Source organism: Balearica regulorum, chromosome 10 (assembly GCF_011004875.1).
Source record: "Balearica regulorum gibbericeps isolate bBalReg1 chromosome 10, bBalReg1.pri, whole genome shotgun sequence".
NCBI classification, from domain to species: Eukaryota; Metazoa; Chordata; class Aves; order Gruiformes; family Gruidae; genus Balearica; species Balearica regulorum.
The window spans coordinates 2,661,882-2,682,160 of record NC_046193.1 but is presented as its reverse complement, the minus strand read 5'-3'; the positions used below and the strand labels follow the sequence as shown (position 1 = coordinate 2,682,160).

The 20,279-nt window shown below is 37.0% G+C and overlaps 1 protein-coding gene across 1 annotated transcript in view; it reads left to right on the top strand.

The window, feature by feature from the left end:
* Positions 1 to 20,279, top strand: part of SYN2 (synapsin II) — a 188,873-nt gene that overhangs the window by 69,004 nt on the left and 99,590 nt on the right. The window contains exons 2-4 of the mRNA XM_075762742.1: positions 6,331 to 6,388; positions 8,709 to 8,800; positions 12,293 to 12,449. Coding sequence (XP_075618857.1) covers positions 6,331 to 6,388; positions 8,709 to 8,800; positions 12,293 to 12,449 — 307 coding nt within the window. The remainder of the gene's footprint in view (positions 1 to 6,330; positions 6,389 to 8,708; positions 8,801 to 12,292; positions 12,450 to 20,279) is intronic.

Below are 20,279 nucleotides of genomic sequence, written 5' to 3'. Positions count from 1 at the left end.
TGTAGCTTGATAGAATTAACCATCTGATAGGTTCCAGTGTTTTGCCATCTGGGATGACTCCATCATGTGCTGATGGATACACTAGGACTGGAAGTGCTTGGTTTTGTTCCTAGTAATTCTCCTCCATATATTACAATTGACAAGAGGAGCATAGGAGTAGTCGAGACAGGGATTTTAGGTAAAGATATGCACTGAAGACTGAGACATGTACTGGTGGAAACAATATGATATTTAAAAATAAAAAATGCCCATTGTTGTGCCATTAGGCGCAGAAGATGATGTTCAGAAATCATTTCTATTGTGACCTCAATAGATTAAGTAATAGGGTACAATGTAATTGTTTATATGTTACCTTATTGGCAGAAACTAGCACTTTTTTTTTTTTATATGAACAGTATATTTTCCCCTTCAAAAGGCTAGGCTATGATGTAGAATGAAGAACTGCATTGATTGTGTCCTGCCTGTTATACTGGGGGAAAAAAAGTTTTTATGAAATTAATCAAGTTTCACTTAGGGTTTCTGTGAATTGTCAGATCACACAGTGAATAACTGGAAAGAGCAATCTGTGCCTCCTTGCCATTACAGTGCTTCCATTGAATATGACATTTCATCAGACTGAGTGATTAATAGCAAAACTTAACCATCCTGATACAAGTGTGAGGTATGGAACCTGTTGATGTAAGCCATGCTATTTCAGAGCCGATAAAATGTGCTGCTGTTCAAATTTACAGGCTGCTCGTAATGGAGATTACCATTAATCTAATGAAATCCAACTCAACAGGGAGCATTACTGGAACTAAAAGTCAGCAATTGAAATGTTCTGTCACTTGTTTTGTAGTGATGGTCTGCTTCTTTTAAGACAATTTCTGGATGAAGTAATAGCTTGAGAAAACATAACTGTTTTACGTGAGAGTGAAATACTCTTGGGTCAAGTGCCAAAAGTATAACTTCACAGTGCAGAAGAAAAAAAGAACATGTTTTAAATCCAAATGGGTCTTTGCAGAATCTCAGTAACATATTTAAGAGTATCAAGGTCTTTAAGAGTCAGGTTTTAAATAGGGTATTTTATCTTAAAAAAGACAGAGCTGTTGGAGCGGGTCCAGAGGAGGCCACCAAGATGCTCAGAGGGCTGGAGCACCTCTGCTATGGAGACAGGCTGAGAGAGTTGGGGTTGTTCAGCCTGGAGAAGAGAAGGCTCCAGCGAGACCTTACTGCACCTTCCAGTCCCTGAAAGGGCTACAGGAAAGCTGGAGAGGGACTGTTTATCATAGGAGAATGAGTGATGGGTTTAAGCTAAAAGAGGGTCGATTTAGATTAGATATAGGGAAGAAATTCCCTGTGAGGGTGGTGAGGCCCTGTCCCTGGCAGTGTTCAAGGCCAGGTTGGATGGGGCTTTGGGCAACCTGGGCTAGTGGAGGGTGTCCCTGCCCGCAGCAGGGGGGTTGGAACTAGATGATCTTTAAGGTCCCTTCCAACCCAAACCATTCTATGATTCTATTTTTTCATAAGAGATTATCAGTCTGTTGTTGCAGAAATGTGGAACAAGTGAATAAAAGGAAGTCTGTAAACCAGCATGTTGACGGTATTCTTAATAACGTCTTCTGTTTAGTCATGATAGCATCATCATAGCAGTTCCAAACGATGACTTCTGTTAGCTAGGCTGGTTGGCTGGAAGTCAGTGTAGCAAACATTGGTACTGTCAGAGAGTTGCAGAGCCCATTGGTGTTGATTGAGATTCCCACTGGTTTCAGTAGGTTGTGGATCAGGTCACATAGAATGAAAATACTATGCAAATCTTATATGCTTACTTTTGATGTTTCTTATGATTTTCATATATTTACAAAAGTCTGCATAACAGCCTAAAAGGTCCTCAGCATATGGAAGAAGTAACAATCTTACTTCTTTAAATGATCCTTTATTGCAGCTTCATGATATGCGATCGTGTTTTTAAGCCATTATTTCCTTGGCAGATTCTTTTGATTTCATATTGAAAAAATACATATTTACAAAACTGTTGTCTTAAAAACCATGTACTTGGAATGAGTCTAGACTCTATCACTGAAATGTTAATTCTCATAATATAATTTATTAGATTCTTCAATGCTTTTTCATGGGACAGTTGATGAGTTTACCAAATGTATTATGCCAGTGTTCCATATTGTTTACCACTCTGTGTTACTGGATCACCTAGCGATGCGCATGGGATGCTGATGACATCTTGGACACAGTCATATTGCCATTAAATTAATAGAAAATACTGACTGCTGCAGGTAGATTGACTATTCCTAATTCAGCATGAAAGTACAGCAGCACATACAAACCATAGTTTTTCTGGTACAAAAACTTTGAGACGAAATCTATTTCCCCCCCCCCTTTTTCTTTTTTTTTTTTTGTCCTCTTTTTTCTTTTTCTTTTTTTTTTTTTTAGTTTAATTAAATTATTAGTTATTTCTAACCAGATTTGAACTTGAAGACTGGGTTTGCTTTCTCTTCAGCATTCCCTATTCTGTCACTGAGGCTAGTGTACCAGGCTTTGAGTTTGTGGAAGTCTGGCTGGCTGTGCCAAAATCTTTACATGCGTATGGTAATTCCAGTGAACTGGTTATTTGAGACTACTGTGTGTGTATGTGTATGTGCACGTTACCTTGTTTGAATTATGCTAGCTGTTTATAACTGTCGGCAGTTTTGTACTCTAGAGGGTGCTACTGTTCTAAACGAGGAACAAACTTTTGTCCTGTTGTAGTAAACTGATGCTATAATTATTTTTGAGCATGCAGTCTTCTTATGGATAGGCTCAGTAATTAGTTCCCAGTTCACTGTGCAGACATGCCCAGAAATCAGTGTTCAAACGGAACTGATTCCTGTGCACAATATGTTACCTGTACGGAAATTGGACTACAAGTGCTGCACTAAATCGACAAGTGCAAATTGCAGCGGTTTAGGGTATGCAGTGCTGTGAAAATAAGAGACTTGCACACGTGAGCAGTGGTTTGCAGGGCTAGATGCATGCTTATGACTTCATTAAAGACTGTTGCTGATAAGCTCATCATTGTGGTGGTAAAAAATGCAAATTGAAGCTGTATAAACCGGTTGCATGTTAGCAAATTATTTTCCTGTTGATTTTGCTGCCAGTTGAAAGTAGCACCAGTTTTAATGCTTTGTTCATTTATATGAAATGAAACCACATTGGTTTCATGGCATAGTAAGATACTGTAGAAATGTATGTAGATGCTATGTAGTTTGAGGGAAACGTTTCAGGTCTTTTTTATATATTGAAACACTTGTTGTGATTACTACTTCATCCGTTGTCCTTGCCAAAGATAACGAAGTAGTATAAGTTTGTATTAGGCTGCATCTATGGCAACTGTGTATTCTATAGTTTAAATGTGCAAGATTTTTATCCAGAAAATGAATTGTGAAGCAAGAAATGCATAAATATGTCACATATCTTGAAAAGGTTCTGACTATAAGAGGTCATGCTCATAAGTCCAGTGGTGGCATTCATATTAGCAGCTGTCTATTTCCTCTACATCTATGCTTTGGAAACAACTGTTTACACAGTGTTTCAGCTTGCTTTCCTTCTCTTCCCTACATACAGTGCAAGAAATCATCAACAGTGTACAGCCAAATTTGTTTTGTTAACTTTGTTCATGCTGACAGCTAACCGCACACTCTTCTCAAATGCCTTGTCTAGAGATCCTGACCTTGAAAGCATGAATTCTTTTCTACGGAGGTGCTCGGAGGGTTGATACACAGGTATTCTGTGCTTAGTACTAAAGAGTAGTAAGGTGTAACAAGAATTTCAAACTACAATTCAGTGAAATTCTGTAAATCAGTAACACCAAAGAATTTTGTTCCCCATCCCCCTCAGTAAAAAAAAAAAAAAAAAAAAAAATTATGTATGTAATAAATGCCTTTATGATGGGATTGCACATTTCTCATATTGCCAATAGGAATAATTCAAGCAGGGCATGACTATATTTTTTAAGTACAGTAAGTAATGTGAAAGCTAGTTTCTATTTCACAGCAAACTCATGCTAAGAATTTCTTAGTGTTTGTTCTGAAATGGCTGAGTCATGACTTGCTGTAAATTATTTTTTAGAGATATCAAGATAAATTTTTGCAGTTTATGGCTCAACATTTGGAGAGTATTACTGAATATTACACATTTTTATACAAGTTGTTAGTTAAAACTACTTTGAAATTAAGTCTCTTTAAATGTCACATTTGTTTTCAAGCCTCAGATTGCTTGAGTACTTACTGTTTATTTTCGAAGCTGAAGTCATTTGTTGAAATGTGAATCATGCCAGAGTTTAGTTGTTTAAAGGTTGCCTCATCTAAGTGATGTTTAAGTAGAAAGACTGAATTTAAAGGAACAGCATCTCCCCTTAGCTAACATTTTGAGCACATTCCGATATGTGCAATGGGCTTAGCGGTGAAGAGCCCCTCTTTGGCTCTTTGTGGTTTCCTGTTTTCATTTTCTCTCAGCAGTCATCAGTTGCTGATATTTGTTAGGGTGAGCATTGTGGAGGTTTACTCTTTTAAGTTCAAGTTACCGTTCAGCTTTGAAGAAACTGAGTATTACTCTAAGCTTATTTTTCAGTCTTCAAGAGGCAGCCTCACTGTAACATTTATTGTGTTATGTAGCCAACATAATTCTATTTAAATTAAATTTGCGTTATGTGACGTCCAATAATGCATTTACCATACCTGTTTCTGCATCGGAAATAAAATCTAGGAGCTCAGCCTGTTCCCAGTAAAATTCAACAATAACATTACTGTTAAATTCATGGCGATCAGAACTGGAGTTTTAAATATTCTTCAAAGTGATAAACCTTAGTTTTCCGGAGAGGCTTGTAAGCTGTCTGTTGTTATGAATTGGTTGCTTTTCTCCTGCGGCAGTTGTGGTGTTATCTTTGAACATGAGACCTTCCTCTCTGCTCTGTGGCTCTTGTAGACATCTCCCAGGGTAATTCAGGTGTCCTTGGTTTTTCTGCACCTTCTAGATTAACATGGTCCAGCTGATGCCTCAACATAAACAGCACTATGAGCTGTGTCCAGACATCCTCAAAGTTTTCAAGAGAATTTTCATACTTACGTGGAATTTCAGAACAAATTTGGAAAGAAAAATAAATGATGAATAGTATTTCTTTGCTAGACTTGTGATACAGTATATTTAACTTCTACTTTTGTTATTGGCAAAAATATTTGATAACATTATCCTGAGTATGTACCTCCCATAATAAAACAATAGATTTCAAACTTCATAAGTATTTGTTACAAGAAAACAGTATAAACCAGTAATGCAAATGCTTTCTTCATTGTTATCTTCTTACCAGTTGCATATTTGTACAGAATTAATTGTTGGGTGATATTTTATTATGCAGTTTCAGTATAAACACTTTCTTTGCTTTCTACCATCCATTATCCACATTACCTAAGATATCCTTGAGAAAAATGTGTTGCCAAGGCAGTGTTTTCAGTTGATTATTATGAAGATTGGTTCTTCCACTACTGAAACCAATGGTGAAACTCTTCTGGACCTCAGTGGGAAAAGGATTTTCCAAAAGCAATAATGAATTGTTTTAATATGTAGTATATACATTACTTTCACTATGAGGTAGATTTAGTTTAATACAATAGTATTTTGAACATGGACAAAGTTAATTTTTTTTTTTAACACCTAAGAAGATATTCTGTGGTGGTCTGTTTTTTGATTGTACAGCAGATTTTTGCTTGCATATAAACTCTCCTTCAGATTCATTACATTGTCTCAAGTTATAGTCTAGAAAAAGCAAAACTGGTCAGTAAATCAGGCATTTGCAGATTTGGTGACAACAGTCTCCAGTACCTCTCATGTTTTCTTTGAAAACAATATAAAGTTTCTAAGCATAGTGTTTCTAATGAACCAATTTTTCTAAATAAACTAAGTGGATAAGGATTAACATGAGTGGTTGTTCAAATGTTGTTCACATTGAAATGAATTTCTGCTGGCATTGTTGACTAATGAGAGCAGGATTGCATCTTTATAGTGGTATAATCATTTTATATTATAACTAAGTGTGAAATATGTATTTCAGTTTACTTTAGTATACTCTTTAATGCTGAAAATCACATTATGTGTGCTTTTTATCACCAAAATACTGTGTGATGGGATGTTAAGGATACAAGGATGTCAAAGGAGAGAGAATTTGTGTATGTGTAGTAGGTAGATTCCATTCGTATATATGTGTATTTTCAAGATGCTGAAGGCCATACAGGAAGGTTTATGTAGCTACTGATCTACAGATACATATATCCTTGATCTTTCTCTCTCCCTTCTTTCCTGCAGGGCCAAGGCTTTTCGTGGAAAAAAGGTCCATGGAGAATACGACATAAAGGTGGAACAGGTAACTAAATGACTTAATCTGAATGTTAATTTTTATACTTGTGTATTTATACATATACGTGTATATATATGTTTGTATAGATAGATACATAGTCATTTGTACTTTAAAAAAAAATCTCACACGTTAACTAGAACGCTCAAAGATTTGTGTTTCATTCTAATGTGGCTCTTTTTAGAAGTTTCTGACCATAATTTGCACAACATATTAAAAACAAGTCATACTCAAATATTGTTGCTTAGAGACTGTGAATTTTCCAGACGCTCCATGAATTCCATGTTGCATTTCTGTATCACTTATAAGAATATACATGCACTCTGGTTGCAGTGCTAGCATGCATGTGGTTTTTGTTGTTGTTTTGTTTTGGTGGGGTTTTTTTGTTTTTTGGCTTTTTTTTTAGAGAAAAGCACTGAATAAATAGGAGATATAATTCAGGTTGCATTAGAATTATGGTTCTTTTATTTGAGCTAGATTTCTGAAACTAGGGAAGTAAATAAGTCTTTTCACTGCTTTTCACCCTTGAATTCTACGAATAGATGCTACTGTAATAAGAAGCTTTGGTACTTAAACTCAGTTGTTTTGTCATTGGAATTTCAAAGAGTGAGGGAAAATTATCACTGGCTGTGTGGATTCAGCTTATCTAAATTCACTGTAATAGTGCAGCATCTAGCTTTGCTCCATTCTTTACACCATTGAATATCTGCTGATGTTCTTGGCTTGGAAACATGGAAAGCTTTGCCAGGGATCTTCAAGAGTATTGAGGGAGACACAGGGAAAAGGAGACAAGCCATTTTGTCCCAAAATCCCCTTCACACCTAAATCAGACCATGCAGTTGACATCACACACACTGTCTCTTTAATATTAACAAAAGCTCTGTGTAAGCCCAAAATTTCCTTCATATGATCTCTTGTAGGACCAGACGACCTTTAATCAGTAAGAGATAGAAAGTTGCTGAACCCTACTAATTGCTTTGTAACACATCAACACTGTGATCAGTTCTATACAAGCAGAGTTACTAACAACTGCTTTAGTGGTGTTCTGCTAATACCAGAGAGCATTATTTTATTTTTATACTACTTACAGCAACCTATCTACAACATACAGTATTTTCTATCATGTACTAAGCTTTTAAGCTACAAAATCTGTTTTGTGAATACTTATAATTGTTTAATATGATTTATTAATCGGGGAGATCAGTTGTCAGTCTCAGGTTAAATAGATTTTAAATGATTCTTTAACATCGTCAGCACTTACACAAATATTTCAGTCTCTCGCCATTTGCACTGTTTTTACAATAATCTTAAAACTGCCCCTTGTGTTTAGAACGTTGTAACACGGATCCAAGAAAGTATATAAGCGTATGGGATTTAATGAAGAGATGTCCATGCTTGGAATCAAGCACATACTTAAGCTACTGAGTTGGAACAGTGGTTAGAGTAGTCAACGCTTGCCTTAACTGGACACTAACTTCTGAAAGCCTTACACAGATTTTACTTAGGATGACTTTCAGTGATACCATTTTTCAAGAGGAGACTAATGAGAATTCTGACACTCTCTATTCTGTATGAGTGTCCGGGATAGCAAAGACGGTTTTATTTATCTGCTAGAAGACAGTTGGCTGCATTTCAATTATTCTGCTGTGTAATGTTATTGTAAAGTGCCTTGAGAGTTTAAGCTGATGAAAGACTGTGGATAAATGAAAAACATCCTGTCCTTTCCTTTCAAGTAACTGTAGATTCAGAGTATGGAAGTGATTCCTTTTAAATTCCACATTTCCAGTGTGAGAAGATACTTTGAAAAAGTTACTTATTTGTGAATTTTGTGAGTCAATTATTCATTAGCACCAGATCTTTTAAAAAGAAGAGTAAATGCACATAAAGGAAATAGGGGTAAAGTATATGAAGAGACACTAAATGGAATAAGAAAATATTTTATTTATCATACTTATTTTAACATTGCTTTTTTACTGTTTTCTTCAAAACTTTGTGTAAATGTTTGAGTCTGTATTGTTTTATGTGATGACACCATACAAACCAAAAATACAATCTTTACAGTTCTATGCAGACATGAATGAGGAAATACACTTGCTACTCCCTCACAGTCCTTTTTCATAAAGTTTTTTACTTTTTACTTTCTTTGTATTAGAATTTATTCAAATGTGATGTCATATGTGGTAAATACTATTGTATTAATATCCTCCTAGTGCTCATTATATTCCAAATATATATTTTCAGCAGTTCAGATACAATACTTAAAAGAAGGGACTTGGGAAAATAAAGGTACAATAAACCAGACGGACTAATGTGAGTCTTCTTTTCATAGGCAGAATTTTCAGAAATCAACTTAATAGCCCATGCTGATGGCAATTATGCAGTAGATATCCAAGTATTTCGAAATGGCACTAAAGTTGTCAGGTAAGAAAAACTAAATAGAATAACAGCAAAAAAAAGTAAATGGCATAATGTATGCGCATAAAAGGTACTGAATGATTTCTTTGTATATATGCAGTAGGGGTTTTGATTGATGCAACGCAGCTTGGTCATTGGCACAAAGAGTAGGAAATAAAGTAGCTGATCAGTGTAGTAAGTCCTGTTAGTGACAGGGAAGAAATCTCTCGACATTTTGATCACATGAAAGATGGATTTGATTAAGATGGGAATGAAGTCTGGTGTAAAGAATATATGATTGGGAGTCAGGGTTATTGATTTGGGCCTTGTCTTTGCTTCAGACATAAAAACAGCCTTGATAACTTGGTGACATGCCAGACCTTTCCAAATGAGCAGTATTTATGTCCAATGTGGAGTAGTTTCTATTGAAACAGGCCAAGTCATAGCACTTCTCTCAGGATAGTTACTGGAATATCACTGTCTGTTTGAAAGATTCCAATTTAAAAGCCTGAGATTTCCCAATAGGCTGTTTTGTCCAAAAAGGATTATTCCAATTGAAGACAGGATAATTTTACAATTTTTTTTCCCAATGAGGACATCAACAGCCCTGTAAATGTAAGGGGAGAAAAAAAACAGGGGTACGTCTGGGCAAAGTAAAAGCTTAAGTATTAGCAAAATAGTTTCAGGCAGTCCTATATTTTAACTAAGCTATGGGAATTACTCCTATTTTGGCCAGCACAGCTATGTATCAGTTATGTGTAGCAGTTGTTTGGCTGAACAATTGCTTTCAGAAAGGTAGATCAAGCCACTAACAGTGACCTTGTAGTTTACTGCTTGCGTTTATATTTAGGCTAGAGTAAGAATTCAGGGAGCTGAGCAGCATACAGCATATCTTATATCTTCATGGTTTTGCACAACATCTGTCCAACTAAAAGATTTGAAAATTTCTACTCATTCATGTAAAAAAAATCAGGGGGAAAAAATATAGAAAATAAGTGTACTTTATGCTTTAAAACTCACAACTGTTTAATCTCTTGTGCGTTCCAAAATATTGCAGCTTAATACAAGAACCACTTATGCTAAATCAACAAGATTATTTCCTTAGAAGAATAAGAGAATTTTTTTTTTTTTTTAGGGTGGTTGTATTTTTTTTTCCCCAAAGATAGAAGTTTGGAGCCAGGAAATTTTGATCACTGGTCCCCAGTGGCTTTTTTTGTGGAGAATTTTCCAAACAGAACAAGTATATGGAGGCCAGGGTAGCACCAGAACATGTCAATACTTAATGTGAGCTGGGAACCTCTAGAAAATCCCATCTACAAAGGTTTAGGAGAAAACTTGGTAAAACTGCTGCTTATGTTAAGAAACAGAGGAATCTTGTTGAGTTATCAGATAACTCTGATAATGAGATGACAAAGGATTTCATAATGTTACCAGTTTTATCAGTAATTTATTTAACTAAGTAGAACTACCCGTTGTTGATAAATTTCCCTCAAATCTGTGTGAGAGATCTGCAGAAGTGTGCATGCTTTCTGGTGTGAGAAGGCTATGCAGGTGCATGGTCCTGCTAGTATCAAAGTTCATGTTGACTGTGGACTCTGAGCATATTACTAAAAAGGCCTGAATATTGAGATGAAAAATCTTATCTGTTATTAATCTGAGGTCTGAAGTGACCTTGTATCATAGTTTATGAGCAAAATATTATTTAGTAAAATCATAGAAATTTTGATGACGAAATTTTCTTATTTTAGGAAGAAAAAGGTATGTAACAGGCACCTGCTTTTTTCAGTTTTTGTGAATGAAAAACCAAACCGTGAAAAAATGGTATCTTGTGTTACATAATACTGAGGTTTGGGATCTTACAAATGCTTGAGCCAGGATTAAAATTTTTCTCATGACCTTCACAGTCATTCTGTCCAGTGGTAATTACAGAACTAGAACAATTACATAAATGTATCATGTACTCCCTCTGAGGAGTTTTTGCAAAGCAAAATATATAATTTATTTTTTTTTAAACTACATTCCCCCAATTCCCCAATTGTTTCATTAAGTTGGTATTTCAAAGGACACATTCCGTTCTTTTATTTAAAAACATGACGCTGTCTTTGAGATGATGTGTAATCCCCTTCGCACTATTTTAAATGATAGAGGTGGTTTCTTTCTTTCACTGAGTGGTCTGCAATTTTGATTAAGGCATCATTAGTCCTCTAAGTATTATACTCATGCTGTGCCAGTAAATTGAATTTCCTTGTTTCAAACACTTGGCACACCACCATGAAACCTAGAGCACAAATTCTCAGAACTATGCTACAATTTTTTTTTAATTTTGTTTTTTTTTAAACTTGTTAAAGGCAAGCATTTCTTCACAAGTTTTGGTCATTGGTCTACAGTGCCATTATAGTGACCCTTAACAGCAAATGTTTATAATGTTGCTCTTGCCAAATCATGCATTACATTTGAAAGCCAACCTAAGAATCCAGCTAATATACTTTGACTACGGCATTCAGGCTGGAATCTCCAAACTGCTTAAGTAATGTTCACATGAATTTTAATTGTTTTGGTTTTGTTTTGTTTTCCTAGAGTGAGATTTCTGAATCATTTTGTAATCTTTGGAATTTTCCACTCCAGTATACAGCTTATATTTATTCAAGGCACGTAAATAATTACACTAACTTACTACACTAATTTAATTTATCCTGCAGTCATACCTCTTTCAGGACCTTGATAGCTTCAAGCTAGTCAGTGTTTTTTTCCACCTATAGAATTTGAATACAGAGGAGAACCTTTCAGCAGTGAAGTTCAGGAGCAAATTGCCCCTGTACTGGTGGCCGTGTTGCACTATATCTTCTGTTTTGCATAACCTTCTTCAGAAACCAAATGGAAGGCTTTGAGTAAGGTGAGGATGGTATCAGGCTGTTCCCAAAGGTGCATGGTGGTAGGACAAGAAGCCGTGGAGGTTGCAACAGGGGAAATCCTTATTAGATGCAAGAGAGAAAGACGGAAGTTGTAAGTGCAGTTGTAAGTTTAGAAGTTCATTTTGACAAGTGCCTTGGTCAAAAGTTGAATTGTGATTCTCTCCAATTATGGCATGATTCCTTTGGTGAGCAGTGGGGTTGCTTCATCTCTTGCTGTCTTTAAAACAGTCTGGCAATAGTTGTGAAAAAGAAGTTTGATTGTCATTGCTCAGGAGCTGGTGCTCATAAACCAAGAACATACTCATAGTTTGTATATATGATCTATCTTTCAGTAGGAAAACAACCTGAAAAGCCAGGATAATTTGTCTCTGCCCTTAATGGAGTCACATTATTGACTGGATGCTGATGTTTTTTGAAGAGCAATTAAGAAATGATGCAGTACAGAGTTTCATAAAGCCACAATAATTCTTTCTGTCTTATAGCATTTACCTTTGTTTTGAGTGTTCTTTTAGTACTTCTCTATCCATTTTTCCCTTTTAAGAGTTTGCTGTTGAAGGAAGAACAATTCGATCATTGACTTATTAGCAATATATCTTTTTCTTGCTAGGTCATTCAGGCCTGATTTTGTCCTTGTTCGACAACATTCATTCAGTATGGCAGAAAACGAAGATTTCCGTAACTTGATCATTGGAATGCAGTACGCAGGCATCCCTAGCGTCAACTCCCTGGAATCAATCTATAACTTCTGTGACAAACCGTGGGTGGTAAGTGATGTGCCGAAAAGTTCTTCTGGTGCAAAAAGAGTTAGTGACTTTTTTGTTGTTGTTTGTTTGCTTGTTTAGTTCCTTTTCATCAATATTGAGTATCAAACTGCAAAATTACTTAGCAAAGCAGTGAAACAATAATGAAAGGAATAAAAAGTAAACTAAGATATTTAAATCATTTTTTCAAAGAACCAGTGTAGGCAGTGTAGAGACGGAGAGAAAAAAATATTTGTAGTAGAAATAATGAAATAAGTGAGGAAACTAACGGAAAGCCTATCCACTGCTAACATGCTTCCTCAAGTGAGGAAAGAGTGTTTATTCACAGTTTGCCTGGGAAAAGCAAGCTGAGAATATTTTTCATATTTGTGGTTTTGAACATAATTTAAACAGACTTTCAGCCAGTGTCTGTGAAATTTTTGGGGCTATGCTTTAGCAAGGAAATCTGAAACTATTAGCTTCCTCATTTGAAAGCTCTTTTCATAATCTTGTGCATATGGGGTAGGAGTTAGTCTTTCCAGTTACACCTAGAGTAATGAGGTACACTGGAGAATCACTGGTATTTGCCAGTTTTAGTGTAGAAGCCAATTCAGTTTTTCATTACATGCTTTGTAATGATGGAGGTAGAATTTAGTTTTCTTTTGGGTTCATAGGGAACTAAGCGTTAGTAGAAACAAATTAAAGTGTGGCGCTCCAAAAGATTATTATCAGTGGTGCAGTCACTATTCCTTTAATAGGTGTATTCACTTGCCCTAGAGCTAATGAAATTTTAAAGAATACCACTTGTTATAAATAACCAAAGCTTCATAATTTTTTCCTCTGATGTCTGAGTAAGAACAGTTGTCCATATTTTTAGCACCAAAGGAAAGTTTTACTCTAATACTTGTATTGCCTTGAAGATGTTTATTTTTTCATACTTATTCTGAAAATCCCTCTGAAAAATTGTCAGCAGATTTTAACATATACCTCTTGCTGCTAATGTTATCAAACTTTTATGTTGCAGTAAACTACAGTGGGGAATAAATAATTGATAGAGCATTTATAACTTCTCAGAATACATGTTGTACATTGCTGAATCCTTTATTTTAATACATCACATTTTCTATGCTGTGTGGCATTTCTTAATGCTTTGATTCATTGCATGCAATAAAGCTGGGCGATGAAGTAATAACAGTAGCATTTATATGCAATAATGATGCAATAAAAAGTAAATTAATAATTTCTCCTTGTAATACTCTTTTGGTGGCATTAGTGTCATAGCTTTTTTTCCACCAAACCAATAAAGATATCTCTTTCTTACAACTGGTCTTGTTGCACATAAAATTTCTGTGCTGATTTTTCACTCTTATAATAACTAGGAGTTGGAGGAATATTTACTTAATAATAACTAGGAGTAACTAGGAGTTGGACGAGTATTTACTTAATAATGACTGGAAGACCTGGCAAAAGCAAATATAAGGTGACAGGTGTAAAATGATTGTCATGTTCCATCTGTCTCTCTTTTGTTCTGTATAGTACCCCTCACAAACAAATGATAAAGTACTGTACTTACAAGGTCTTATTTGAATTTAGAGTTATAATAATTTAAAAACAGTCTTGAATTATGGTGGAGCTTTTTTAAGATGTGACATAGGAGTTTTTGATTAAATGGCTCTCTTCTGAATTGCCATATCTGTATTTTTGCTTTTTGCAAAAATTCCCTTTTTGGCTGAAATATCAGTAGTATGTCTCAGCCTAAATACAAATGAAATGAAAATATTTTTAAGCTGATCTTATTTTATTTTAACATAGGGAAGAATGTTTTTTTTTTTTCCTTTGAGATTTTTCTACCTTGCTATTTCTACATCTGACAGTGAAAATATGTTTTGTTTGAAATACTCAGTTATTTCCTCTCAGAAATTACTATTCTAGACACATTTAATGTGTCAGGTCACATGCTTCAAACTAGCATCCTTCACATTTTAATTATCTTTTCTAGTTCCCTGGAGTGGTTTTCATTAAGAGAGAGCTGGGCCTGAGCGTATGCCCCCACTGTAAGTCACGTGCAGTGAGGCTGAGTAGGCAACGTTCATGTGTTGTGAACATGATCGTACTTTGCTCCATCAGTGGCCACAATTCTGTGTATTACCCACGTGTGGCCATAAGCTAAGCCTGCAGATGTGTGACTGGTTCCCATTCTGAATGTGTGGTGGCACTGTACTTTAGTTAGAACCCGCTTAGGAGCGTGGACTTTTAATTTGAGCACAAAAATAGTTTCTGTACAAACTTGAGGAGGCTTGTTCGGGCATTTAACTTGGAATATCCTGGTTTCTGTTCTTTGTGGTAGTGGGAGATGTAGAGACAACAGTGTTCATCCCAGAACATCAAGAAACCTTCATCAGATGTAGGAAGGGTGAGTGCTGCAAGAAGTCATGCAAACCTATTTCAACCCATGTCCAGAATAAATACTCTGAGGGTAAAAATCCATTGATCCTTTGATTGAGTGACTTTCATGAATGTTCAGATAATGACACAGAACTCAGGCATTGTTGGTTTTGCTAATATTGTCTTCTAGCTAGTTCGATGACACCGAACTCATCCGTGCTACCCTGCCTATATGAAATCCCTGCTGCAAACTGGTTTGGGTGCCTTAGGGTGCACTCTTCAATCTCTTGCTGTGTGCTAGCATTAAGCATAAAAACCATTGATGCCCATGCTGTGCTCCTAGATGTACTTCAGGCCAGTGAATCAAGCAGTGTTCCCCAGTGTTCACATAACACATATTTAAGCTGAACTGATACAAACTTAGTTAAACTGTAACTAGAAAAAACCTAGCAGATCCAGTAAGTTCCTAGATCAGAAACCAGTTTAATATTTACAGTACTGACTAAAGGTGTTGAACCACTTACCAGTCTAATCTTTTATATACAGAACTTCATGATTTGTTCAAACTGAAATTGTATGTTTGCAGTTAATAACATTTTCTTATTTAAATTTCTGTCTTTTTCATCATGGCTTAAATACTAGAATACACTCTAATTCCGATTGCATTTTTATATTATTTGTAGTCTTAACATTCATATAAAAAGAAAACTAGATTCCACTTCATCCATGTACGCATCTTTTTATAAATACGTCTTACTGTCAGAAAGCATTTCAGAAAGCTTATTGACCAGTCGTGAGTTTCCATGTCAATTTTGCAGTAGTGCAAGTAAGGAAGCATGTGCTTAGACTTACTATCGATCAGTCCCCTTTCTTCATAGCATGTAAAGGATGCCTTTTGGGACAATTCCTTTGTTAACATGAGTGACCTGATACTTTTATGGAAGCTATTTCTATAAAAAGTGCAAGTTCAAAATCCTTAGGAAAAATTAGAAAGCAGGAGTCTACATAAAGCCATAAGGAACGATCTTTATTAGTGGATGAGAAATAGATTGACTTTCCTGCACATAAAATTTGAGTGGCAGAAGTGAATTGCAGTTTCTATAATAACAGGGGGAAAAAATAGTATATCATGGGAAACTGATCTTTCTTACATCAGTGTAAAATCAGGAGTAGTGTAGAATTGCTAGAAGGGGAAGTCAGGAAAGTTAGACTAATTATAAAAGGGCTATGGAATAAAACAAGTTAGAAGCCGACATACAAAATCTTTGTTTTTGAAATGACTGTTCTTCAGAGTATCAGGTCTTTGCTTTTTTTTTTTTTTTTTTAACATACAGCTCCAGATGCCCAGTCTGTTTTCAGTCCTGAGGACAGATTCATCCCCTGCATTAGACACTGAAGCACCTGCCCTTAATTTTTCAGCAGAAGTCTTTTTGTACTCTTGTCTGGGTTTCTATGCCTTTGCTAATAGACAGCAAATTTGTCTTTCATCTGAGGTATATTACTGAAAGATGGGGGTGTGGTGGGAAGATTGCCAGGAACATACTAAAAACATTTCTGAAAACAAGTCTTAAAACTTGTGTTTTCCGGTGCCAGGACATACATAGTTCCTTCGAATGCATGTCAAAAGTTCAAAGCACCATATAAACCTTTGAAAAGTTAGGATGCTAGCAACCATGGCAAAGAAAATATTGAAATGAATGTGTGTGGTGAGATGTTTGCATACTGAAATATGTTAATGATCTGGGATTACTACAGTGCTCCTGTTATTTCACTTCTGTGATAATACTTACCACCTACCTCATGAAAAATTCATGATCGTGGCTGGAGAGATGGATTTCACTTAAATGCTAGTAAGAATGTCAGAAAGCTACTTACCGAGGGGGATAGCATGAGTTTTATAAATAAAGACTAAGTTCTTTATTACTGAGCACGTTCAGAGCTGTGGAGCAACTGTTTTAAGGTTCATACCCTCTCTTGCCACGTTGGAACGTTTCATTGCATTGTCATGTGTGAAGTAATAGACTTGTGCAAGACTTGTACCATTCAAATGGGAAAAAACTTTTACCTAGTTTAATTTACAGTTATATTGAGTTAAGGTGAGGCAAAAGTGTTGTATACTTTCCTTGTTGGATTTGTGATCCATCTTACAATTCTACTCATGTCTAACGGTGTGCAGAACCTATTGTAAAGAATTTATCAAAGTCTGATAATAGTAAAAAGAGCATCGTGAATTGCTCAAAATTATGATTATGACATCAATTGAACCCTGCTCTTGATTTTATCTTCAGTTGTAAATATTGGTGGTAGGGGTGCAGTCTTGGAATACCACAGATAATTATCTCTTCACCCCTACTGTGTGTAGTAGATTGCCAATAAATGGAATTATGCAGTGAGGTAGAGCCAACTGGTGAGTATACTAAACGTGCAGACGCTGGTTACTTGTCAGGGACTGTAAGGTTCAATGTCCAAGGCTGCTATAGATAGAACACTTTTTTCCGGTTAAACACAGACTGTCACATACTAATCACGTGCACTATAGTAGCTGGATTGCTCCTTCTAGGTTCAGATAGTGATAAGCATTTCAACGCTGCAGAGATTACGGAATTGCTGCAGTTGTATAGACCAAGTGTATATGATTGAAGAGAGAGAAAATTCTCATCAAATCAGTCCAATTCCATGGTAGCGGTTCTGGTTCCTTTACTGCAGAGGAAAAATATAGCAGCATCTGTAGCTGGCTGCAAATCTGTTCTCTTGTTGGTGTGCCTTGGGAGGCTGTGTAAGAGTGGTTGGTACAGAAGGCTTCAGGGACCAGCTGATACATTAATTACACATTGACTCTGGTGAAGAATATGACACAACCTACAGCATAATAATGGGTCTACAAAAAACGTTTGTGAGCACTGTGACCTTAATTAGGTGTTGCCAGGCTGGTAGAAGAATCTGTGTTTAGCTTGGAATACTGACTTGACGTAGTCACGGAGGGGATGTGGAAATCCCACTGTAGTGTGTCAAGCTGCTGTGTAGCCATAACAGCTTGTGAAGAGACGTGTGTCACCGCACGGATGGGAAAGCTGGGTGCTGACCAGGGTTGGCCTCAAGTGAAGTAAACTCTGTTGGCAGAGTGACAAACTGCTGCATCGGTTCAGTAATGCGGGAAATCAAGGAAAAAAAATAGGAACTGTCAAGAGCTGGCAGAGTGGAATTAAGACACAGAAGAGAGACATATCTGTATTAGTTTCAAGACAGCTGAAAGATCCTGGAATTTTTTACATAGACCTCCAGATGTGAACCCATCTTGTACTGAAACATCTTTAAAAGATCACTGGGACTTTGCTTCATTGTAGGAATTTATTGTTTTTAAGCTTTTTAAATGTAAGAGAAGTGCCATAGAACACTTTGTTATGCCAATTTTTATTTCCTTGCTCATCTGCAGACATTCTGAGGGAGGGCTTTTCTTTTTGTCAAACTTGGTAGTATTGTAAATCTCACAGTTCTTGTTTGTTTCTTTTCCTACAGTTTGTCAGGAGACAGCCAAATACTTCTTCTGCAAGTTTGTTGACATTTTTCTTTTTTGCTCCTTTTGCCAAGCTTACATAATTCTCTGCTTTCATGTGTTGTATTTTGCTTTGCATTTCTTTTGCAGATGATTTTCTACTTACCTGTCTTTGTCTTTCTACTCTTATTGAACACTTCATTTCTATATTCTTACCTTGTTTTCTTTGGAAGGTCTGCCTTATCTGCCCTGTCTTGCTTTCTGATGGTATTATAGTACTCTCCCTATCTTGTTTTCTCCTCCTTCACTTGTTGCTGTTAGAAGTTGCTCTACTGTGTTTCTCCTCCTTCAAGCTATACTTTAATAATCTTAAGCAACAGATTGGGGCACTGGCAGGAATCTTGTAGGCACTCTGCAGGGAGGAGCATATAAAAGAAATGAACTCTGTTCATTCCAGCTTCCTGTTGACACAAATTATTGAAGCTATGCTAATAGGCAGACACAACCATACAGATGAGTTTCAATATTGTGTCAAAGTATCTTCTGGAGAACAAATAAGAAATAAAATGAATGTGCACAAGAAGGAAAGTCTTTTGAAAACCTATTTACTGTAAATCTATGAGACCTTTCAATGCTATTCCATGTCTGGCTTAGAGAAGGAAATTATCAATTTCTTACTGAATATTGATTGCACTCTAAGAAAATTCTGTGCTCGTTACCAAAAATAAGATTTGTACAATAATGCTGAACAATGGGCTAGAATTTGGCTGGTTATTGCACTTCTCTATATGCCAGAGGGGATCTTATTGAAGGTCAAGGCTAAAGAACGTGTACCTGCAATCTGGCTTCAACTCAGGGAAGACATTTAGGGATGTTCAAATTTAATGTCTGTTAACTTATAAATCTTACAGAGGTTAAGACTTGTATTTTAGGGAATGGCTATCATTTTATATATTTCATTAGATGAAACCTGGAGCCAGTACTGAACTCTCTTGTTGTTTTGACCATTCTGGCAAGATTGATCTACTTGATAGATAATGATGGGGACGGTGGGCAGCCAGAGCCCACCTAAACAGGCTGTTAAAGGCCTTTCCCTACCCCTGTACTTGAGAAAGCTACTGCAAAAGAGCAGTTCTTTTCTTTCCCTTTGAGGTGGGTTGACCCTGGCTGGGGGGCAGGTGCCCACTAGAGCAGCTCTATCACTCCCCTCGTTCACCGGACAGGGGAGAAAAGGTATAATGAAATGCTTGTGGGTCGAGATAAGGACAGGGAGACATCTTTCACTAATTATCATCACAAGCAAAACAGACCGAACTTAGAGAGGGAATTCATCTAATTTATTACTAAGCAAAACAGAGTAGAGGAATGAGAAATAAAATCAGCTCTTAAAACACCTCCCCCCACCCCTCCCATCTTCCAGGGCTCAACTTCACTCCCGGCTTCAACCTCCGCCCCCCCCCAGCAGCACAGGGGGACGGGGAGTGGGGGTTACAGTCAGTTCATCACACGGTGTTTCTGCCCCTTCTTCATTCTCAGGGGGAGGACTCCTCTCATCGTTCCCCTGCTCCAGCGTGGGGTCCCTCTCACGGGAGACAGTCCTTCACAAACTTCTTCAATGTGAGTCTCTCCCACGGGCTACAGTCCTTCACGAACTGCTCCAGCGTGGGTCTCTCCCACGGGGTGCAGACCTTCAGGAGCAAACTGCTCCAGCGTGGGTCCCCCACGGGGTCACAAGTCCTGTCAGCAAACCTGCTCTGGCGTGGGCTCCTCTCTCCATGGGGCCACAGGTCCTGCCAGGAGCTTGCTCCAGCATGGGCTTCCCACAGGGTCACAGCCTCCTTCAGGTGCCTCCACCTGCTCTGGTGTGGGGTCCTCCACGGGCTGCAGGTGGAATCTCTACACCCCCTCATCCTCCCTCCATGGGCTGCAGGGGGACAGCCTGCTTCACCATGGTCTTCACCAGGGGCTGCAGGGGA